This window comes from Podarcis tiliguerta (assembly GCF_965153285.1).
Source record: "Podarcis tiliguerta genome assembly, chromosome: 3".
NCBI lineage: Eukaryota > Metazoa > Chordata > Lepidosauria > Squamata > Lacertidae > Podarcis > Podarcis tiliguerta.
The window spans coordinates 52,347,791-52,372,292 of record NC_139536.1 but is presented as its reverse complement, the minus strand read 5'-3'; the positions used below and the strand labels follow the sequence as shown (position 1 = coordinate 52,372,292).

The following is a 24,502-nucleotide window of genomic DNA, read 5'->3' as shown; positions in this document are numbered from 1 at the left end:
GGTCGGCACTAGAAAAGCAGCACCAATCTGAGCTTACATCTCCACCAAGCGCTAGAGAAACAGCTGGGGTAGCCACAGTGTTCGGCAATGTAGAGGACTCACACTTCACGCCACGCAAAGGGTGGCTTGGGAGAGCACATAGGATGGCAGTTGGAGTTTTTGTACATAGTATTTACATCAGGCGTGCAAGATCCAGTTGTCAAGACAAGAATGCAGGAGTCAGTCCAAAGCTTGGCAGACAGAAGCAAGGGGGTGGTTGGGAAAAGCAGCCAAAAGGATGCAAGGTAGTTCCAGACTGTCTAGACTAGTAGTGGAGCCATTTTTCTAGCAAAGATCACAGTGAACTAGGCCAAGGCCAGTTTATACATTCAGCAGAATCAAATGGCAATTTCCCCTTCCTTGGACTGAGTTCTTTCAGGTTGCAAGTAAAGGAGGATTGCTTTTTTGCTGTCGCATTAAAGCACCTACTACATATAGGAAACAAGAGATGGGTTCATCCCAACCTTCTTCCTCATTATGCTCTTTTCCTATGGGCAAGAAACTTCTTTTTTTTCTCCAGAGGCAGCACACATGCAATCCCTTCCTCACTTGCAGTCTGAAGCATTTCAGTCAGAGAAAGTCTTTACTATATAAATAAAAAATGGAGTTAGAAGAATCATACAAACAAATCATATTCCCAGAGGTCACTAGATAGGGCTGAGCAAGATCTGGTTTTCAACATTGCAATATATCACCAGCTGAACATTGTGATATACTTGACATATCACAATATCTGAAATAAGGATGGAGCTTGTTTTCAGCATATCCTGTAGCAGATTCTGTGGAGTATAAAATCAACACTGAGGTTGCTCTTGTGTTTCGGATTTCAGCACCAGACTCCTCTAGAATCTGCAGCAAAAGGATCATGGCCTTCTGTCTTCCCCTTGTGTAAGAGCTTTTTAGCATACTACACACCAAATATTATTATTTCCATGCTAAGGGACTGATGGGTAAGAAAGAACCTTCCATCTTCCTGCTGTTTCCCAGAATACCAGCCAGTGAAACCAAAGTAGCACTTTGTAAATACAGGAAATAAATCCAAGGACTGTGCACGGGCACGATCCATTTGATGCAATATTTCCCTCCACGGATATTGACACATACCCCAACCCTTGAGTACACGAGCCCCTCTAGCATTTCTGAGGGCTGCAGGATTGCCAGTCTGGGTCTGCGTTGGAGGACATGTATTTGTTTTTCTCACCAATTTTACAGGTGGCTGCTTCTCTTCCCCTAATGTTTATATTTGTTTGCAAGGCTAGAAAGCCAACTAGTGGGGTGAATAATGCCATATATCATTCTGAATAGGAGAAAACATCAAAAGCACACCCACTGGTATCATTAGGAACAAGGAATGAAGTATGGTGATGACCTTTGAGCAAAGGAGAGAGAGAGAGAAATATCTTGGTGGAAGCAAACATGTGGCAGTATTGCCATGACTTGCTTTTTTCTTACTGATTTAATGATCATCCCAGAGGGTTATCTGATATCTTTCACTGATGTATGGAAAAGATACCTCCATGTGTTCATTTTATGATTAAAAAAACCCCAAATAATGTAGCTAGCTCTCAGTAGGAATTGGTTATGTTCCTTGATTTGCCAGAATTTTCATTTGACAATAGATTTTAGTTTTGAGAATCTTTGTGTCTTAATCACATAGCTGCTGCAGTTTAATCCACTAAAAAGCGTGGAAAGAATAAAGAGACGAGACCCCACAAATTAACAGCTAATTTAGGGAGGCACACTGGAGAAATACCACAGCGGGGAAAAGTAAATCCCAGTGGGGAAATCCCAGTCTATATCCCCTCTCATACCTGCTTTTAAGCGTCAACAGAAATAAGTTGGAAGATCCAGTTATGAACCTTCCACGTCACTTTTTATTTGACCTTACAGGTAAGGATACATAGCTCAGGTGGTAGACCATGAGACTCTTAATCTCAGCTTCGTTGGTTCAAGTCCCACATTGGGCAAACGGTTCCTGTTGTGCAGGGGGTTGGGCTAGATGATCATCAGGGTCCCCTCCAGCTCAGTGGTTCAGTGATACTGTTGTATTTGTCTGTAAGCCAAGGGCTGAGTTAACCCATTTTCATGTACTGGTACATGTACTTAAAACTAGGAAAATTTCCACTGGGAGGGCAAGTTGCAGATACACTTGGGAGCACACAATGCATCTCTGTATGCTCTATAACACACACACACACACACCCTCCCCCTCAAAAAAGTCCCTTTCAATGGAGGCTGGGCATCCCAGTGTCAGGGGCTGTGTGCTTACCCACTCCCCCAAGAGTGAATGCCAGCCATTGTTTTTATTAAGAAATGTGATAGAATCGTTCTACAAATGATCCGTTGTCTAGATGTAACGGATTCTGTCTCTTCCCTTTCACCATGTGCGCAGTTGCTTGGGGAAGAACATCCCCGTAGACTTCCTAGTTGAGTGAGTAGCTGTGCCGTGCATTTGTTCCCTTGTACATTGTTTGGAGTTGTGGGGGTGGCAAGGAAGCACAGCGATCTCCCTCGATGGCTGCTTATGCACCAGCCCAATTCCAAAAAAGCTGCCAGAAATCAAGCATTGCTTCTTCAGGGGCAGCGGCGCTCCCCCCCCCCAACACCCCCCCATTCCTCCATCAAGAGGATTATAGGTTGCACTACAGCAATCTTGGTTCATGTTTATTCCTTTTCATTATGGAGAGCTGTGTTTTGAGAAAAAATAATAAAAAAGGATCTTTCGAATGAATGATTGCTGGAGTTGTTTGTTTATATTTTAGGCCTAATGTTTAAAGAAGAACTGCCAGAATCTCAGTCAACATTTGAGGGGGGGTGGGGAAATTATAGCTTTGCAAAGAAGCAACCATATGGTGGTTTACCTAATTTTAGAGATGGAGAATAGAAACGGTACTTGCATTCAATATTAGTTTTGTTGTTTTTTAAGCAAGCAGCGGCAACAAGAAGAACCCCTCAAGCAATTCTTTTCATTTCAGCTGGCATTTTGAATTTGCTGATGCATTTAAGATTGGGTAGATGATCATCTTGAGGTTCTGCCTTACCTAGTGTCCTGTCTATGGGGAAGGTATGCCTGAAATAAAGGCAGCTGCACACAAGCATGATAGTCATCTCATTAACCTCATAATAGGCTACATGAGTTTTTTTTAATAGGGCTGTCGCATAGCTGAAGCAAGCATTCTTCATTAGCCTGCGCTATTTTAATAGATCAATCAATAAAATGGCATGTTTGCATATGAATAAAACAGCCGGGTTTTAAAAATATACTTTTATTTAAAATTTCTTAGTTTACAAAAGTACGTGCATTGTCTCTTTTTTCCAAGTTGCGTTTTCTACAGATCAGTTTCATTTGTTGTGAAACATTGGTGTTACATTAGGAAGAAAAGGGAGAAAGAGGTGTGTGGGGGGGGAATTATGTTTTCGTGTGTGAGTGGGGGGTGTGCGTGTTTTTGGATCAAGTTAGCCAAATTGATTCGAATCCTGTTGGCAAGTTCTTGCTGTCGTCTTGTTGGGCTGTGTATGTGATAAAGGGTAACTATACCGAGGTGAAGGCGTCTTCTTCTATTTGTCCCCGTGTCAGTTTCAGTTTGTTGGTTAGTTTTTTGAACAAAGAGGCATAATGCCTTTGTTTTTAGAGTCAAGCTGGGATGGAGTGGTTTCCACCCCCATACTGGCAGCTTAAACCTCAGCTGCTCAGCACTGCAATGGGGATGCAGATCGCCTCCTCTCCGCTCATTGGCTCAGTCACCTGAAGAATAGGGAGGGATGCAAAAGTCGGTTGAAGTGGGGGAGACTGTGTGCCTGTGTACACGGTGTGCGTGCATGTGAGAATATGTCTGTGTGTTGGCCACATGCACAGCTGACATGCAGCCTCTAGAGAATTAGCCAAGAATGATTGTGGTCCTTGGGCCTGAAACAGGTTAGCCCACCCTTGCGTTGCATGCAGTAAGTGCCATTTTGGAAGAGACATTCCCTTATGTGTGCTATATAAATGAAAGTACAGTGGTACCTCAGGTTACAGACGCTTCAGGTTACAGACGCTTCAGGTTACAGACTCTGCTAACCCAGAAATAGTACCTCGGGTTAAGAACTTTGTTTCAGGATGAGAACAGAAATTGTGTGGTGGCGGCACGGCAGCAGCGGGAGGCCCCATTAGCTAATGTGGTACCTCAGGTTAAGAACAGTTTCAGGTTAAGAACAGACCCTCAGAACAAATTAAGTTCTTAACCTGAGGTACCACTGTACCGGGAAATGTCTCTTCTCAGGTTGTGCCTGCCACCTGCACCTTTCATAAGAGCTTGCATTTAAATAATATTTTTTCTAAAAAAACCGGCTTGCACAATTAATTGGGGATACCTTTTGCTTTTTTTAAAAAAGATTTAATTGCTTTAATCAACTACAGCTGCAAGCTTTCAAGATTATCCTCTTAGACAGGGTTGGGCTAGAAGAAAGAAACAAAACATTCCATTTTAGGAGGTTCTGCCAAAAATAACTGGAAGAAATTACAGTTAGGAATTAATTTACAGAATGGAAATGAAAGCTATGAGACTTGGACGTTCCTTCAGAAATCTATGAGACTAATGATTTTCTTTGAGAAATGGACCGTCAATCTTTTTCTTCACCGAGGTTTTAAAAATGCCAGATATTGTATAACACAGCTCTCATGTCGGTTGATGTGGCCATAGTGTTTCAAAATAATTTTTTCTTGCTCAGCTCTCCATTCATTCCAATGGGGCTCATGCAGAATACGTTGTTGTTGTTGTTGTTGTCGTCGTCATCTTTTTAATAGTGCTTAATTGTCAGAACCTCTAAGCGGTTTACATAGAATGCAGAACATACCTTAAAATTGTCAATAAAAGTCAGATGTTGGTAACAAAAAAGAAGTTAAAACCTTAAAAATTCCAAGTAGAAGAAGAAGAAGAAGAGTTTGGATTTGATATCCCGCCTTTAACTCCCTTTAAGGAGTCTCAAAGCGGCTAACATTCTCCTTTCCCTTCCTCCCCCACAACAAACACTCTGTGAGGTGAGTGGGGCTGAGAGACTTCAAGGAAGTGTGACTGGCCCAAGGTCACCCAGCAGCTGCATGTGGAGGAGCGGAGACACGATCCCGGTTCCCCAGATTACGAGACTACCGCTCTCAACCACTACACCACACTGGCTCTATAATTAAAGGCTGTCATTAAATATATACTAAGCTAGAAATACTTGATGTGAAAGACTGTGGTTACATCAGCAGATGTGAGAACTTTGTTATAATACTGTATTGTGGCACATCTTCAGTCTTAGGGAATGAGAACAAATAGAAGCTATTGAATGTACGTTTTGCAACTCAAATTTTTGGTCTCATAGATCAAAGGGCTGCTAAAGGGTCACATGACTTAGATTTTATCCTGAAGCTTAATTCCTAATTATAATTGCTTTATATTTATTTTATTCTGCATTTTCTTGCAGTGTGGAATGCTCTGTCTGGTAATATAATCATAGCCAAATATGGGATTAACTAGATTATTATCGAAGAGAATCACAGACACATGGAAAAGGCTAGTTTTATTCCACAGTGTAAAAATAAATAAATAACATTGACAGAGCTACCATCGCATTCTAGGAACAGTTTGTAAATAGCTGCTTGCTATTTAAAACTTAACAAAGCCAAATGTCCAAATTGGATTTAATTGTATTAGGAAAAATGTGGAAAGGAAGAAAAGGGAAGGCCGCAATAAAATATATTAATAAAGCCAGTCTAGCTCTAGTTCCATCCTATCTGCTTGAGAAGGCTCTTGGGATTCAGAAGATATGCAGAGTTCCTTGTAGAAGAGAACTTCTGAGAGTCAGCATCTTTGGACATTTCCATGAAGTCAAAAGTAGAGAGTAAAGTCTCACATATGGATAAGAATAAGAGACCAGTAGAAGCCAACTTCCTTCCCAAAATGAATTGTTGTTTGACCCTACCATGAAATTTTCTCCATCTGTGATGTCAGGGGCCTTTTTGGCCAATCATAAAATTACTGTGAGGCTAGTTCCACCTCCCTAAGGACTCTGAGCTTACATTACTAAAGGTCTTGACCAGTTCAGTCCTGTTGAACCATTGTGAAAACCAGCTATATCTCCTGGATGCTTATTCAAAGACAAAGGACAGGATATGCTTGCTCATAGTTTATGGATATGCTTACTCGCCATTCTTCTGAGATTTCCAGAGGTTCTAGGAGGCTTTATTGAGCTACATCAGAGTATAGGAGTTCATGAGAGGAGGGGTATTAAACATTTGCCTCTTAATTCTTTTAAAGTGGCAGGCAGAGGAGGTGAAGGAAGGAAACAAGTATGGGTGACTGAAGAAATGGATGCTCAACCAGCCCCTCATTAAGTATTAGATATTTATTTAATTAAAACACCATTATACCACCCTTCATTAACAATCCCAAGGCAGCTCACAGGAAAAATGAAACAAGTTCAGTAATATTAACATTTAAGAAAGAAAATAACAACATCTGCAATAACTAGAGAAATCTACAAAGGACTGGGCAGTGACCTGAAAATGCTTCACACTTTTTGTAAAATGCCAAAAGCACATTGCAGTTGTGCACATTACTTATTTCAGAGAAGAAACAATTTCACAAGCCGTTCACCAACACAGAAAATAGTTTAATTGGAAAAGTGGTAAAAACATGAGAATTGCACACACAGCTCATTAATGTCATTTTTGTAATGAAAGAACTGCATTCCCCCACTTGACAGTTGAGTGACAGCTTTAAAACAACCACCACCAGGAATACTCAGCAAGCCATATTGCTGCTCTTATAATTTCTGCTATGGTTGAATGTCCGTTTTGTTTTTTTGCATTACCTTGATTTATTTTAAATGATCAGGTATCTGCTTTCACCGCTGCTTGTGGTTTTTGCACACAAGACCAGCCATTGTGCATTTGCAGACTGCCCTCCTGAAAATTGACCCAGCACTGATGTTTCTCCACACTTGAGCGGTCATCACCTATTGAGACATGTTTGTATAAAAATAATCGCTGCCTTTATTCTTTTTTATTTTATTTTGCCGCATCAGCATATCCAGGTCTTGAATAAGCCTAAGTAAATTGTGCTGTGCTGAAAGGAAAAGCTGTTTGACAATGGAAGCCAAAAATAACTTGAATGGTCTCAAGAATATACATTCCTCTCTGGAGTTAGCCATAACTAAGTAGAGCAAGGTTGATAAACCACATTTTGTTCATGTCAGAAGCAGCAACAGAGCAGTTGGACACTGCTGCTGGCAGCCAATCCACAACTCCCTTCCCTACAGTGTTAATATTACATTATTTACTGAGTATTCAGCAGGGCCAGCCCAAGGCATTTTGTTGCCTAAGATGGAAGCCGTTAGGGGCCGGGAATCAGATTCCTCTTTGTCAGGTGCTGGAGGTGAGGAGGAGTCCTCTGAATCTGAAGGGAAAAGACAAACAGGGCCAGGCCAGCCCCACAAGCATGTGGTAAATCTGGGTCTTGGGTATAGCACTTCAGGATGCAGCTTGGAGCGTATAGGACTGAAAGCTGCTCTAGCTTTCCCTGTCCCCTGAACAAAATTCCTTTCACATAGAAAGGTAGCATGTGAGGGAGAAGGCTCTCGTCCCTCAAATCCACATTTTTCTGTAGAGCAAAGATGGAAGAGCTGGAGCCCCTCAGATGTTGTTGGACCACAGCTGCCATCACCTCATGACCATTGGCAATGCTGACTGGGGTTCATGGGAGCTGGAGTCCAACAAAATATGAAGTTATCAGAGTTCAGGGACACATTCCAGCCAGGCAAAGATGTTTGGGTGTGAAGCAGAGCAAGTGTGGGATGTCACCTGAGGGTCAACTCTCCTGAAGGGCCACATTTGGCATGTGGTTCTCCACCCCTGGTCTAGAATATAGTGCCCAGGCACCTTTACCTTCAGTGAAAACTAGGCATTTGATTCTGTGGATTTATTTAATGATAAGTCAATTTCTTGTATTCAAGGAGTCAAGATGCATTTTTTAAACTGTGTAGCTAATGTTGATCTGTGACCAAAGTATTCAAAATTAAAATGTTTAGATGTTGGTAGGTAAACAAATGTTTATATGCTTAATATAGTAATATAATATAATCTGACACTTGAGTTAGTCTTGTTATGATATAAAATAAGTGCCTCACAGAATCACTGAAGTATACATTCCGTGGTTTAAGAATTATTGATGATATCCTCTCAAAAAACTGTAAATGAAAAATTAACTTAAAGTGGTGCTTCTAGATGTTGGAACCCAAGATAATACATTACAGGTTCAATACTGTTCAGATATCTCTGGATGATTTAAAACACCAATTTTCTCTTAGCACTATGTTCAAGCTCTCCTAGATCCATCATAAGCATCATGATATTCTGCTTTTCTATAATAGATAGCATGATGCTTCTACCTATCCATTGCAGGAAGGCAGAATATCATGTTGGGGACATAGCTGTCTTTCTGCTTACAATTTAAAAAAAGGAATCACAGGAATTAAGAGCTCTGCTTGGAAATGTGGTGTGCAGAGACTTTGAACAGTTAAAATAAAAACCCACTTGGCTGTGCTTAACGTGAGATGCACAGGGTTTTGCTTGCGCAACAGGGTTTCCCCTTTCTCTCCTCTCCCCCATGCACCCTCAAAGTATGTTCCAGAGTGTCTCTCGACCTTCTGGAGCAGATTTTATGGGGCCTGAAAGGCATGGGGAGTGGAGATATGGGGAAAATTCTACTGCACAAGTGGACTGGCAGCACTAGATACAATCATAAAGGTTAATGAAGTTGCCGGGGGGTGGCGGATCCAGTGAGCCAGTACAGACATTATTTTGGTTAGATTACTTGTGCAATGTATAGAAGAGAAGGAGACCCCTCCACAGTGCTATGGTGCATGCATATGCAAATATTTAAATGAGTAAGCCAACTGCAATAACATCCACACCAGGAAAAATATGGTGCTTCTTGGCTGATGAACCTAAGGTCCTGCACTTCTGTTCTTGAAGTTTTATGACACGGTATGGGTGGAGAATCCACGCTTAAATCAGAAGCTCGGTTCCTCTGCTTTAAATGGGGGATTGTTTGTTTGTTACATTGGTATCCAAGGAGTTGAAAGTTGTGTAATGGATCACCCGTGCCCACCGTTAATATACTCAAAACAAGCTTGTGAGATAGATTAGGCTGTGTAATTGTGACTGTCACAAGGTTACCTGTTGAGTTCCATAGCTAAGTGAGGAATTGAACCTGTGCCTTCCTTGTCCTAGTTCAGCACTCCCACCATTGCTACACAACCTGCGTTTCTTCTTGAGGCAGACGTGATATTTGACAGAAGATCTGTCTGGGAACCTGGCTCTCTCCCAAGTTATCTAGCAGTAGTGGAAGAAAGGCAGAAGAAAACCAGTGGGAACGTGTGTAATGCTTCCTCTGTTTCTCCCCTCTATTCTCTTCATCAGGGGTTGGCAAGGTTTACCTCGCCTGGGCCGGTTCACTCCAGCGGAGATACTTCTGTGGCCCGCGATTTCCGGCATCTGTGCAGACGCGATTTCCAGCGCCGCAGAAGTGAGTCCCCGCGCTGTGCTGCGCTGGTTTAGCACAGCGTGTGGGGACTTGCCAAGTGGACGGCTCAGTTCGGGGGCAGCTCGTGGGCCAGTTCAACGACCCCCGTGGGCCACTTGTGGCCCATGGGCCTTAGGTTATCGACCCCTGCTCATCATATTAATAAATAATAAGAGAGGGTGTCTAGATCCATTTTGCTGTGGTTGGAAGAAAAGTGCCTAACAATATGGCCTCCAAATGTTTTGCACTACAACTACCCAGCATGGCTGTGATGGGAGCTTTCAGGTTGTTGAAGGCTGGGTTATCTTCATGGTCTAAGATGGTGCCCAAATTGAGTAAAATAAATTTACTCTTCCTCTGATTCAGTTATGCAACAGCTCTGCTTGCCACCTGTAGATTCACCAGTAGCTGAACCAGGCTTCTCCAGTGGTATCCCCTCTGAAGGGGACAGTTGACCTACGGATCCCTGTGATAAGGATTGCCATTTCCCTCAGACATCTAGTTTCATTCAGGGTTATTCTGCCTTTAAAATAAACTTGGGGTGTCAGTTGTTTACAAATAATGACATAGCTGCCACATAGGTTTGTACATGGTGTGGCAATGTGCTCTTTTAAAAAAGCATAAAATGCCTGCCTTGTTTTCTGTGAGAAGTGGTAGCAAAATTGCTAACAACTTGCGTGACTTTTTACTAAAAAACATTGGCATTTGGTTTCCTCTGTTGACAGAGCACCTGAGCTCATTTCATTTGCTGTTGCAGCAGGAGGCTTCACAGCATCAAGAATCATGATTGTGCTCTTTTTAAAAAATGCTGCTGCATTGCATGGGGCAACTGTCAAGGCACATTAATCAGATTAAAAGCAAAACAGTATCCTTTAATATAACTATGTTAAATGGCATCCATACGCAGCCAGCTTGTTCACAGAACATGTCAGAAATCAGTTCAACTCAGAGAATCCAGAGCATGAAAACAGTTGGATACCTGGGGAAAAAGCATAGGCACAAAGGCTATAATTTTATGCAATTTAATGTAGGGAACCAACATTATGGATGATGCACACTGTACCGACTGTGCTGGCCCCATGAATATACAAATCTGATCAGCAGACTGGCAGAGAACCAGTGCCAGCTGAAAAATGGCATTTGATGATCCTTCCAGGGTTTTCAAAGGGAAAGGGTGCTATTTGGGCCATGACTTTAAGGAAGACATGATTGTATGCACCATAGATTTCATCTATCCAGCAGGGGAGAGAAGCAGCCTTCCACTTGCATAGCTGATGCAGATGAAAACGTGCATCTCAATGCTCATTTTCATGATGCTCATCTAGCCCACACTGAATTGGCAAGACGTGGCCAGTGCACCATTAGTTGTCTTAATTACATAGAGTTAAAGGTGGGTCAGAGCCAGTGAAACCAGTGGCAGTTTCCCCAGCCCTTTCATTTTCTCTGGTCTACATCTTCTGCCAGGAACTTTCTGTTTCCATATAACACTCTATGGTGCCTCAGCCGGCCTTCAAAATAAATACCAGCTTACCCCAGGCATTGCCCTTTCTTTTTTAAAGAAATATATCTGTGGTGGTGGGAAAAGATAACCCTGTGATCAGGGCTATTTTGGGAATGGTAGGTAAGTAGAAATAGTCTAACATAACTCTTGTTGCCACCTTGAGAACCTCTAGGGCAGAAAACTCATTCTTCAAAGGCTCTGGACGCACATTCATAGGTCATTTCGTGTTACATCCACATGATGTTTGGGGCAGGACTTGGGTTTGCTGATTTTGCTCTCTCCAGTTCATTCAAGTGACATAGGAACTATGCTGACATTTGCACTTACGTAACTATGAACTTATGCATCCCAGTCTGCAGAAGAGACAAAAGGAATTATGGGGCCAGAATTTCTGGTGCAATCCATTCAGGCACTCGCTCTGGAGAGAGGTAGGCTGAGCAGTTGGGTGCAGGATAGAAGAAAGTCCCACCCACCTCTTTCTCTCTCCATGAATAAGGAAGATGAAAAGCTCCATTGGTAAAGCAGAGGGTTGGATTAGAGCCTCGTGGTCCCTTCTATGATTCTATTCTATATACAGATAGCTTTATCACATTGATGTAGAAAAACTGACCATGCTTATCAAGTGCTGAGGTTATGATTCTGATTTTTTGGGAGTGGGTAGAGACAGAGTGGGGACACGGGTGGCGCGGTGGGTAAAACCTCAGCGCCTAGGACTTGCCGATCGTATGGTCGGCGGTTCGAATCCCCGCGGCAGGGTGAGCTCCCGTCGTTCAGTCCCAGCTCCTGCCCACCTAGCAGTTCGAAAGCACTCTTAAGTGCAAGTAGATAAATAGGTACTGCTTTATAGCGGGAAGGTAAACGGCATTTCCGTGTGCTGCGCTGGTGCTGGCTCGCCAGAGCAGCTTCGTCACGCTGGCCATGTGACCCGGAAGTGTCTCCGGACAGCGCTGGCCCCTGGCCTCTTAAGTGAGATGGGCGCCCAACCCTAGAGTCGGACACGACTGGCCCGTACGGGCAGGGGTACCTTTACCTTTACCTTTAGAGACCGAGTTAGTGACTCTTTCATTAACTTGCACCATTTAATGGTCCATCATAATCTGGGTTTGTAGAGAAACTGTCTCCAGAAGCTGCTGTAGGGCATGAGCACAACTAAGGGAAACTCACAGATGAAATCCTGGTGGAGGGAACAGCTAGTCTTTTTGCTGATCTGCATGCAGACATGAAAAAGCCCACAGGCCTCTTACTTTTATAGAACAAGTCCAGCACATGTGGAAAGATTGTGATGTAACTCTCTCTGCCTACAAAGAGGAGCAACTTTCTTCCAGAACCAGCATTGTGAAGAGCTTGAGAGTGTCACAGATGGTTGTGATGAAAGCTTGTGTATATTTTATTTTTGAAAATAGTATAGTATAAAGTATAAATAGTATAAAGAAAAAAATAGCTTGGCTCGACTAGATTTCTGACTAATACAGTTAAGCTGTTGCTTTAATGATAGGATCCATTTTTATTTGTGTGTGTGTGTGTGATCTTTCTTGTCCTTTCAAAGGACAAACCAGTTGTTTAGTTTTTCTTTTAAGACCTGGTTACAGGTAGGTAGCCATGTTGGTCTGCCGTTGTTGAAACAAAATAAAAAAATTCCTTCCAGTAGCACCTTAGAGACCAACTAAGTTTGTTATTGGTATGAGCTTTTGTGTGCACGCACACTTCTTCAGATACATGCACACAAAAGCTCATACCAATAACAAACTTAGTTGGTCTCTAGGGTGCTACTGGAAGGAATTTTTTTATTTATTTTAAGACCGTTATTGTATTTAAAACCACATGACAGATTCTAATCTTTCCTCCATATCATAACATTAATAAAGGCAAATTATTACAAAATGTTGAGACCCCATTGCTGGTCATTGTATGCTGTGTGGTTTAATTTGCACATTAGCAAAGCCTTCTAATTGTGAAGGAAATGATCCTTTCCATCCTAGCTACAGGGAAAGGCTCTGCCCAGTGGTAGAGCACATGCTTGGCATGCCGCTGCTCTCAGATACAATCCTTGGAATCTTTAGGTTGGGCTGGGAAACCCTCCTGTCTGAAACCCTGGAAAGCCACCGCCAATCAATGCAAACAGTACTAAGCTAGATGGACCAATGTTCTGGCTCAGTATAATGCACTTCCCCATGTTCTTCACGTGCAGGAGGAGAACATGTGGGGTGGAGGGATGTGACAGGTATGTGCTATGATGTTAAAGATGGCGGAAAAGACCAGAGAAGGTAAATGCTGGTTCAAGAAGTGTAGGCAGATTTTCTCCATGTCTGGTGGAAATGCCAGAAGGCGAAAAGCTTCTGGTCAGTGGCTATAAATATGATCAAAGAAATCTTCCAGGTTAGTCTAATTACTTTCCTCTCATTATGCCTTTTAAATTAATCGCAGTGTGTGGTAGCTCTTGAGAAATTTCAAACCCGGGTGTTGAATGTACTCACCCTAGCAAGAATATTATATGCTAAGACTTGGAAGAAAGAACAAGCATCAATCAAACAGGAATTAATTTGGAAATGATGGGAGCAGTTAGGACTGATAAAATTAACATCAGTGTTATGCTCTACCTCCAGTGAGTCTTTAAATAAATTGAACTTAGTCATGCGATATATTAAGCAAGAATTGGAAATAAGGGAGATAGAAATTGATTATTTCTGATTATAAGGAGTGTTTTTGTAAATAAAAAAGGTGTTTCTACTATTAAATATTTTTATAGTAGCCTACATACATAAGTGATTTTTTAATATATTTTTTTAGTTTCTGTTGGGTGCTTAAATCCATAAATCTTCTGATGATATTAGTAATATATTTAAGGTATATGTAGTGTGTGAATGAGAGGAAGAGAGCTTATAAGCAAGTGTGATTTGACTCAAAATGTTTTTTAGATGATACCTATGGAAACATACTGCCTCCGACTGTGGAGCCAGAGTATAGTCATTGTGGCTGGTAGCCACTGATAATCTCATCCTCCATTAATTTGTCTTCTCTTTTAAAGCCACCCAGGTTGGTGGCCATTAGTGCCTCTTGTGGGATCATTCAACATCTGAGTACAAAAACAAAATATGCAATGCAGAGGACAGAGTGAAGACCACTTTCCAAATATTCCGTGGTGGTTTATGAGGCTCTGTGGAATATTTGTTATGGAATAACTGATGGGCTGAATTAAAAGTGCACAGGAATGGAATGATGTGTGGCTGGCTTGCATGTAATGCTGAGCCATAGTTTAACACTAGGTTCACTATAATGAGCTGAATGAAGCCTTGGGCTTGATGTCCCCCTTTCTTGTTTTTCTGGCCAGCAGAAGGACGTGGTTAGTATTTACTTTCAATTTCAAAGAACCAAGGTATAGCACCATGTGTGTATAAACCCAAGGCTGGTTGAAAACAAAGGGGTCAGGGTTGTGTGTGTTTTTTAAAGTGACTTTTAAACTATGGATTGTGAAGCTGGATCAGATTCTGGTCCATGAAAACTTAAGCCGTAATCAATTTGTTAGCTAGTAGCAATGGCAGCAGTATTTGTCAATGTATCTGCCACCTAATCAGAATAATCTCTAAGCAGCATCTCTTCCTGTCAACATTCTAGCTGCAGTGTTTTGCCCCAGCCTCTGAACCAGGCCTAAGGGTAGTCCCACAAGACTCTTTGTTGCAAAAGAATTACATCAAAATTGTAAATTTGGACTTCCAGCTCTAAACTTTGGCTACTGCCATATTGAAAGTGGCAACAATTCTATAGGCTTTTAAACAGTTCAAGTATTTCCTTTTATCAAGATACCGTATATACTCGAGTATATAAGCCAAGGCACCTAATTTTAGCACAAAAAAACTGGGAAAACTTATTGACTCAAGTATAAGCCGGTTCACCACACACCAAACCTGGTGATGGCAGCAGCTGTGGAGGAAGAACAATCAGCCCGAAAGGGCTTATTTCAGGCTGCTCGTCCCTCCGCTGCCGCCACCCACCTCAAGTATAAGCCAAGTGGGGCTTTTTTAGCATAAAAAATGTTCTTAAAAAGTCAGCTTATATTTGAGCATTTACGGTAGTAATTCTTTCTCTCAGACAATCTCACAGAAACTTGCTTCTTCTTCCCTGCTGCATCTTTCCAGCTTGCTCTGAGTTACTGAACGCCTGAAAGGGAGCAGCCAGTTGCCTGGGGGAAGGCTTTATTTTTTTAGCATGACAGGAGGGAGGAAAATAGTACTGGGAGGATAATGAGAGGAAAGGTATGGTCTCACTTGTCTAAATATAATTCATTCTTTCAGCAGGTTTTCCCCTCTGTCACTTTCCAGATGCTCAGGAGGCAAGCCATTGTTCTGAGGCAGGAAATATGTACATATCTCGCTCCAAAGAATCCCCTTCAGGATTCTACTGAAATATACAGGTTTCATACTTTTATAACTCGCCTTTTTCCTTTTTCTGCTACAAGAGGAAAGTAAACACATGGTGAACTGACATACACGTTTCATCTTTGCAAAGCAGTAAGCTGATTTGCTCTTCAGAACTGTGAAAAAAGAAATGTATTTCACTTTTCTACTCTGCAGTTGGAATAGGTTTTTTCCCCTGCTTCCAAGAGGGAAAGCTGCAAAAGATGACAGGTTATGAGCACAAAGCTAAATCCTAGAGCCAGTGTGGTGTAGTGGTTAAGAGCATTAGTCTCGTAATCTGGGGAACCGGGTTCGCGTCTCCCCTCCTCCACATGCAGCTGCTGGGTGACCTTGGGCCAGTCACACTTCTCTGAAGTCTCTCAGCCTCACTCACCTCACAGAGTGTTTGTTGTGGGGGAGGAAGGGAAAGGAGAATGGTAGCCGCTTTGAGACTCCTTAAGGGGAGTGAAAAGCGGGATATCAAATCCAAACTCCTCCTCCTCTTCTTCTTCTTCTTCTTCTTCTTCTTCTTCTTCTTCTTCTTCTTCTTCTTCTTCCTACAAGAGAAACTGCCCAAACCACATGACCAGGTCTCTAATTTCATTTTTTCCCCATTTTGCCTTCATGACAACCCTGCGAGGTAGACAGTGCCTTACTTCTCACTTTCATCACATACTCAAAGCCATCCAGTAACCTTCGTTTGGACTGGGTTCCCCATAGGCAATCCTGACATGTTACCCACTTAACAACCCTGACAATGGGGTATGTGAGGATTATATTCGATGAAGCCATCCAGTTAAGACAGGACATCCTCTCCCTTTCCTCTTCCTGCTCCCACAGCCCCCAATCTGGTCTAGATGTTGAAGGAAAACCCAGAACTGAACAGAACTCAATGCTTGCAGAATTTACAACAGGATAGCGGCTATCTTTTGTGATCACATTCTGCTACAAGTCAGCCACAATTATCCAGTTCTTTCTTTGTTGTTGGCTTGGCAAAATTGATACCAGGCGTTTCCATGAAGATTTGTGCCCAAAATGGCTCAAACAACCAATAAAAGACCTATGGAAAATATGCAAAATCAGAATTTTTCTAAATAATAATGCCAAAACCCTTAAACAATAAATATGAAGTCAAAAAAGCACAGCAGTCAGAAATGCCAGGATAGGACAGAAATAAAATCAAGGCATCAAAAAGTCCTGGGTAAATAAAAAAAGGTTTCATAGAAGAAGTCACACAACCTGAACACCTTTGATTATTTATTAGGTTGAAATTAATCCCACTGACCAGCTGAAATAGAATTGTTTCTGTAATATTCAGCATCATAACCTCTAATCATAAATAGGTCACTAAAGCTTCATTTCTGTTCAACTTCCACAGTAGATCGCTCCTTGAGGTAAATAAAGAAATCTCATTTTTATTGAATTTTTTTCCAGAGGGAGAGGAGAAAGGGAAAAAGCAAACAATCCAAGAAATATTTCTAATCGAATAGCTCTTAAAACATGTTTTAATTGCAGCATTTAGCTTTAAAACTCCTTATCTCCCATGTTGCGATAATATGTGCATAATTTATTATCTGCTCTTTAGAGGAAGAAACCAAAGATGACAGTAATTGGCAGAATAATTCATCTTCCCAAAGTAAAACTATAAACATAAGAGGAAGTGTCTGAAATATGAGTTCAACTGGAGGCCATTGTCCAGTGTGGCCTTCGGGGTTTGCAAGCAACTGCACTGCTGTCACTCTGAGTGGAACTTGTCAGTGACAGTTTTTATTTCTTTGCTTCCAGTGGTTCAAGGTCATTAAAGGATATCCCCCCACCATTCCTCTAACATATGAATGGTGTTTCCTGAAGGATAATATATTCTGTGTTGTCTTTCATGCATGCAATTTGCTTTTGTGCAGAAGCTGATAAATGATTCCCAGTCAATGAAGTCCAGGAGAATTGACAAGCCTTGATTGAGCATTCAAACTTGTTTAGCCAATAGGAAAAGGTGAAGAAGTAAGGCATGTGAGTGTTTGTGACAGTTTAGAATGACTCGGCATTTAAATGATGCTCTCGTATGCCCTCTGCATTTGCAGCATAAGAGACTGACTTTGCTAGAAATAAAATGGCTATGAGGGCTATGCTCTGTCTCCATGATCAGAGGCAGTAATGCTTTTAAATACGAATACAGTGGTACCTCGGGTTAAGCACTTAATTAGTTCTGGAGGTCCATACTTAACCTGAAACTGTTCTTAACCTGAAGCACCACTTTAGCTAATGGGGCCTCCTGCTGCTGCCGCCGCGCTGCCGGAGCACAATTTCTGTTCTTATCCTGAAGCAAAGTTCTTAACCTGAAGCGCTATTTCTGGGTTAACGGAGTCTGTAACCTGAAGCGTATGTAACCTGAAGCATATGTAACCCGAGGTACCACTGTACTACTACTAATAATAGTACCCTACCCATCTGGCTGTGATACTGATATGGGCAGATGATATGGATGAAAATCACAACAAGTCATATCGATAAAATGCAAGGAAGACAAGTGTGACAGATAAAAACCAGTCCTCAACACAGACCCTTTACCTAAGATGGAGCAGCAAAAGCCTGCCAGTAAAATAAAGGTCTTCACTGGCCAATGGAAAATGGCAGGAGGGAAATTAGGAAGATATTTTCCATCTATTCCTACTGGCTCGCATTCTCAGGCTCCTTCCCCACTGCCCTTTCCTTTCAGAATTATTTTGGAACATACGGTTTTGCTCATTTGATTGAGCTATTTGCAAGTCACCTTTTCCCATCGCATGTCATGATTAGATTCTGTAAGACAATCTGCAGAAGGCAGTTTGTTCTTCACCATTGGGAGCGCATACCTGCAGCATTTCCTCCATGATGTCTTTAGATGCTGCTTCTGAAAACAGAACATATACAGTGGTACCTCGGGTTACATATGCTTCAGGTTACAGACTCCGCTAACCCAGAAATAGTACCTTGGGTTAAGAACTTTGCTTCAGGATGAGAACAGAAATTGTGCTCCGGCGGTGCGGCGGCGGCAGCAGCAGGAGGCCCCATTAGCTAAAGTGGTGCTTCAGGTTAAGAACAGTTTCAGGTTAAGAACGGACCTCTAGAAACGAATTAAGTAGTTAACCCGAGGTACCACTGTAAAATGAAAGTGAGAAGCAAGTCCAAATAATTTATTTGGAAGCTTATTTTTTGAGTAAGCTTGATGGGGAAAGTTTATAAAGTTTGAATGTGTGTGTGTGTGTGTGTGTGTGTAGATATTGATCCCTTTTGGTTTTGTTGTTTGGAAGGCTGACTCTCCTGACACAGAAGTGTAGCAGAACTACACTTGCAGAATGAAGTAGAAGATTGGGATGGCGGAATTCTGGATTGCAGAGATTGTGCATGAGAGTGAGGTTGTCATATTTTTAAATATTGCCATTTGAACTTCTTCCATGTAATCCAGAAGATTAAGGAGAAGAATTCAGAGAAGTCCTCTTTCTGTCATGCACACAGAGGGATTTACACATGGGGGCATTTAAAGATACCACCCTCCCACCTGAAATCTGAAGCGATTTTAAGTCCATAATTCTACAGTGACATTCTGTGTATTGTGTAGAACAGTAGAACAGCTTTATAGAGATTTATTTTAAAACTGAATTGACATTTGCTTGGCTGGAGTCAGATTGGTCACATGCAGAGGCTCATCGCACAAGCAGGTTTGTTCTGGGTTTTCTGAGCAAAGCAGCTCACAAAAGTTCTGGTGCTTTGGGGGGGGGGGTTTAAGAGTATGCATTTGGCTGGCTGCTTTGTGATGGCTCATAACAGGTGATATAGAAAAGGTCAACCCAGTTTGAAACAAGCCAGGTGAATCAGCCCTGAGCTGTTCATCAGGACCACATGATGAGCTCAGTGTGGACCTTTTCCCACACTGTTTAGAAGAAGCTTGCCAGTGAACTGGGCTCATAGCCAACTGATCAGACAGCCAGTCCACCACACAAAACTATTGGCCCTGCTTTAAATGCTTCACAATAGATACATAGATGTAGATATAGAGATGATGTTTATATTTTAATGTTTTCAACGCTTGTTTTATTGTGTATATCAGTTCAGGAGTTTAATGTTTTAATGTTGATGTCATTGGTTTATATGCATATAAACCACTTAGAAGCTTATTTTAGCATCAATAAATAAATAATCCATGTTTAAGATGGGCCATGTAAATTAGTCCATATAGTCAAAGATGGAGAATTATTAAGAACATTTAAACTGGAATCTGCTTCAGAAAGTGTCTGCAACTAATACAAATATCTAAAGAAAAAGTAGCTATTATGAGAAGGATGAAATAAACAAGCAATCTCAGCAAAGACCTCCCGGACTTGAATTAAGAGAAGAGAAAGAGGCCACAATAGGCAATAGCATTGGACATGTGTCATTGTACATCTCAATTAAATCTCTCTTTAGAATTTGGGAGAGGGGGAGTCAGTAATCCCATCCATTGGACCGTTCAGTTGGAACTGAGTAGAGCAGATGATGGCAAGTGAACAGAATTTATGTCTGTATGAAGAGTGTTTTGTAGAAAATCTATGTTGATTTTTGGATGCTGCTCAATTCTCCACCACTATGGGACAGTACTTTATGCTAATTTTGTGGGGGCGTTCTGAAAAACACCCATTTTAGCCATCTGTTGTCCTGTAGTTATTTGGCTGACACAGATTGACGTTGACTCAGCCTAAGCACATGTCTTTTTCAGTAATACATCTACCACTTCCACCCCTTCACCACAAAAGTGATAATGAAATAATAATAATAATAATAATAATAATAATAATAATAATAAAGCTATTATTGAATTATTCCACTTTCCTTCTGGGCTGGGGCTTACCGTCCTCTCAGTTTTGTGGTCCTGCAGTGATGCTTAATGATGGTTGGGTGATCCAATAATCAGTCATGGCTTTGCTGGTGTGCTGTATGCTGAGGAACCTGCTTTGTTGAAAGGGCTTGTAAGAGGCTCTTACAACTTTAGAGAAAAAGTGGCTGACGTAGAAGTTAAAGGGCTTCAGCCTGTACGTTGCACGTGGAATATCTTCTATGAACTGGAGCTTACTGGGCGCTTTCGTAAGGAAGTATGCTCTGCCCATGCAATATCCTGATACCTGTTTGTTTCATTTTTAAAAGCAGTGGGTTAACTACAAGCTTGCATGCAAATTTATGCACGCAGGCCCTTGGTTACATAAAGTGTTGTGTCCAAAGTGGGGGGGAGGGAGGCTCCACTGCACATGGAACATGCATGCTAGATCTATGTGTGAATCAGACTTGCCCTTCTTTGATACAATGCAGCCTTTAGACACTACAGATAGATCATTCTAATAGATTTCCTCTGCCGTCATGTCGCTCGATTCCATCAGAGTTGGAATTACATTGCAGAGCCCCGGGGGCACCATGAATATGGTGTAGAATGGAAGGTGAGAGGCTGGGGAAGGGGCTCACTGAATTTTGGCAACGGTCAGGTCATCCCTGAAATCCTTGAGATCCTGAGATCTACCACTGATTTCATACTTCATTACCAAGAAAGGACGCAGGGAAAAGGCACCAGGTATCTGTAACAATCCAGTTTAGAACTGGCAAGACTTGGCATTTTAGAGCCTAGATTCTGACGCTTTTCAGCAGGTGGCAATTACATGCTGCCTGAAAAATAAGCAAATATTACAAGAATCGGCCTTTATGGAGCAGCTATGTTATGACATCCTTGGGTTGAATGTATTGGCTTCTTTTGGTATCAGATAAGGATTGTAACATGAGTTGAGTGAGTATCTTATAATCTCTGCATTATTTCCTCCCTGCAGTTTTCTTTATTGTATTTGTCAAATGTCCCATTACTTTCTCTTTTATCAGGTATTAAAAGGCTCTATTTTTCAAAATGCCCAGCCACCCACAACCATAGTTAGCAAGTAGGAATTGTGCAGGCATTGAGTTTTATTTGAGAGAGAGAGAGAAATCAAGTTCATGCTGTGCTTTTCTAGGTAGTAAACAAGATGTTTTCTTCACCTCCTCCTTGATACTGTTGTGGATGTCATGGGTATGTGCTGTCATGGTGTGGCTTCATTTCACCCCAGGGATCGAGGAGGCAGTTACTTTGGGGTGATGGTAGTATTTGCCTGCCTGTAGGAAACAGTGAAAGGCATGGTGTGGTGTTGGGGGGTGGGGAGAGAGAAGAGCTGTTATACATGGAAATGCATAATTTGAGCTTATTATGCATATGTGGGATGGAGTTGTTCTGGCAGCTTTTCCGCCCAACTGCAGAACAGTTCATAGCAACAATATTGCAATCGTTTCCTTGCTTCTCCTGTAAACAGAGGCAGCACATGAGACAGTGCATCTCTCCCTTCCTGACAAAATTGTGTAACATTGCTAGCTATATGGTGGGATGCCCTTGTTAGCTAGCAGGCAGAATTCACTTAAAGCTGCAGAGTGAAACTGACACTGCATCAGGACATGCCTTCTTAGTCATCCCTGGGTTACAACAAAGATCCTGGTGCATAAAACAAGGTGAAACATTCACCCAACAATCTAAATCCATAACAATCCAAATAGCTGTCATGATACTTTGTTGGGAGCATTGTCATGCTTTCTGGAAACGATGCGTTGATTCATGAGTGCATTGTAAATACTCAGCAGATACTATCTTAAGCCTTCAGCGCATATGAATTTAAAACAACATAACATAATTTAAGTCTTATAGCATCTTAAAGACAGGGCAGATTATGTTCCTCACCATTATTGTATGGTTGGGTTCTCCTATATCAGTCACTAGTTTATGAAGTGGCTGACTATAACCAGGTCAACTGGTAGACATTTTTGGCTGTCCCCTTCTCTAGCACTTCTTCACACACTACTAAAGATTTAGAGAAACCCAACAAAGTTGATTGGGGGTAGTTTCAGGGCCAACAAAAATAAATTCTTCCTACACTCCATAATTGACTTTTGGAATGTGCTTCTGGTATGTATGGTAACTAACACTAGTGTGGCTATTTTTATATAATAAAATATTAATCGATTGCATAGATCTGTCAGTGGTTATTAGCTACGATAAGCCAAACAGATTCCTCTGCAGCTAGAAGCAGGGTCCATCTGATGGCTGGTAGCTACAGTGCAGTAGGGCCATGGCTGATACTAGACATCACAAGAGTTGTGCGGCTGCTACTTTCATTTTCCTTCTCCTTTCACCTGGTAATCCCAAACTAGTGACATCATGTCATTGCACTGAAAGTTTCCCTGCCCCTATGAGTACCCACTAGTGAAGTGGAGCAGAGGAACGTGAAAGTGGAATGACACCATTTTGGACTGCTAGACTTTCTGAGGGAGAAGAGGAGGTGCCGTGTTGTTGGGCCCTGTTCAAGCTTTTACATCAAACAGCTTTGATCTCTGGAAAGGCCCATGACTCCAAGCACATTAATCCTTTCAAGAAACTGCCATCTCTCTAGATCTCCACAAACTTGTTGCACAAGAACCTTCCACTCCCACCAAAGTCTGCAGTCTGTCAGAGAGAGGTTTCATGTGTGTGTTGTTCAGCCAGGTCAATGAGTGTGTGCAGATCTCAGAGAGCACATCTGTGCTTTACAACCTAGAGAAAGCTGACAACCCTTTAGGAACTTGATTTGTTTCCATTTGAAAACATTGGAGAGAGCTGGACTTAAAAGTCCTTGGTTTCAGTAAAGTGTGCCCATGAAGATTCTCCGTTGCTTTTATGGCAGCAGTGAAACACATCCTGCTGTTCTTAAAGAGAAGCCTCATCGGCTGAACATTTCAAATTTTTGTAGCCTTAATTTATAATTTAAGCACGGCAATATATTTTTGCTATATCAGATAATGAAATTTCAAGTGAGCTGCATGTTGGAACCTTGTATAGACTCTTGGGATAAAGTTCTGTTTTCTGGAATCTTCTTAGGTGGTACTGGTAAGATGGAACGAACCATTCCAGAAGCTTGCAACTTGTGATGCAGACGGTGGAATATTTGTTTGGATTCAGTATGAAGGCAGATGGTCTGTGGAACTTGTGAATGACCGTGGGGCACAGGTTAGTATCCCCTCCCTCCTTTTTTCATTTTAAAGAAAGACCACTAAAGTTCTCACTCCGTGTGGAAAGAGTAAATTGTGGAAAGAGCAATATTTTAATTGAACTCCAAAATCCATAGTTGGGCAATACTTTTATTAGGACCGACAAAAACGTCACAAGATAGAGAGCACATTTTTGAATTATTCAGAACTCTTCTGCAAACTATACGCTACACAAGGTAGGGGTTGTGGTGGGGTGCTCCCCCTCTCCTACATGAACCCAGTTGTACCAGCAGAACTGTTTATAGCTGGATACCACCCTTGTCTGGATTGAACTTCATTTTATTTTAAAAAAACTTTTTTTATAGCATTGTTTGAAAATCTGAAATGCAAGATGGTGGATGCAGCAGATGCTTTGGCATTAATGTTCCCTGCTTGTTGGCCAAACTTGTGTTAACTTCTCTTAAAAGAAAAAAAGTGGGGGCACACGAGCCACTTAACCGGAACCTGCTAAACATATTGGTACCAATTGATTCTAGTCTCATTTGCTTCTATATGGCACTGTTTCTTTTACATATGGGCTGCATTGTCAGAATAATGTTCTAGCCTCTTCTTGTCTGTGTGTGTTTTAAGGTGAGTGACTTTACGTGGAGCCATGATGGAACACAAGCACTGATCTCCTATAGAGATGGGTTTGTGCTAGTTGGATCAGTCAGTGGACAGAGACATTGGTCTTCAGAAATTAACCTGGAGAGTCAGATCACCTGTGGCATATGGACTCCTGATGATCTACAGGTAAGGTTGCTTTGAAAACAAAAATTGCCACACTCTGTGTGTATGTCAGGGTTCACTATGCATTAATCGGTAAGCACCTTCCTGCTGCACACAGGACAAGAAGATGGTAGATTAATTTAGCTGTATGACTGACACACTCTTGTAGCTGATTTCAAGCTACACAAGTGTTCAGTGGTAATTCACATCACATGGCTACA

General features: G+C 41.7%; 1 protein-coding gene and 2 long non-coding RNA genes across 6 annotated transcripts in view; all 3 read left to right on the top strand.

The window, feature by feature from the left end:
* The window catches only part of TULP4 (TUB like protein 4), a 97,386-nt gene that overhangs the window by 41,871 nt on the left and 31,013 nt on the right, over positions 1–24,502 (top strand). For all 4 annotated transcript variants that reach the window (XM_083434344.1, XM_083434346.1, XM_083434345.1 and 1 more), the window contains exons 3-4: positions 23,404–23,532; positions 24,144–24,305. In XM_083434344.1, coding sequence (XP_083290470.1) covers positions 23,404–23,532; positions 24,144–24,305 — 291 coding nt within the window. The remainder of the gene's footprint in view (positions 1–23,403; positions 23,533–24,143; positions 24,306–24,502) is intronic.
* Positions 3,559–17,556, top strand: LOC310674736. The gene is made up of 3 exons (XR_014509744.1): positions 3,559–3,981; positions 15,405–15,496; positions 17,381–17,556. It is a non-coding gene; the product is annotated as an uncharacterized lncRNA (long non-coding RNA).
* LOC310675116 lies at positions 15,661–16,771 on the top strand. Its single transcript, XR_014509960.1, has 2 exons — positions 15,661–15,741; positions 16,046–16,771. It is a non-coding gene; the product is annotated as an uncharacterized lncRNA (long non-coding RNA).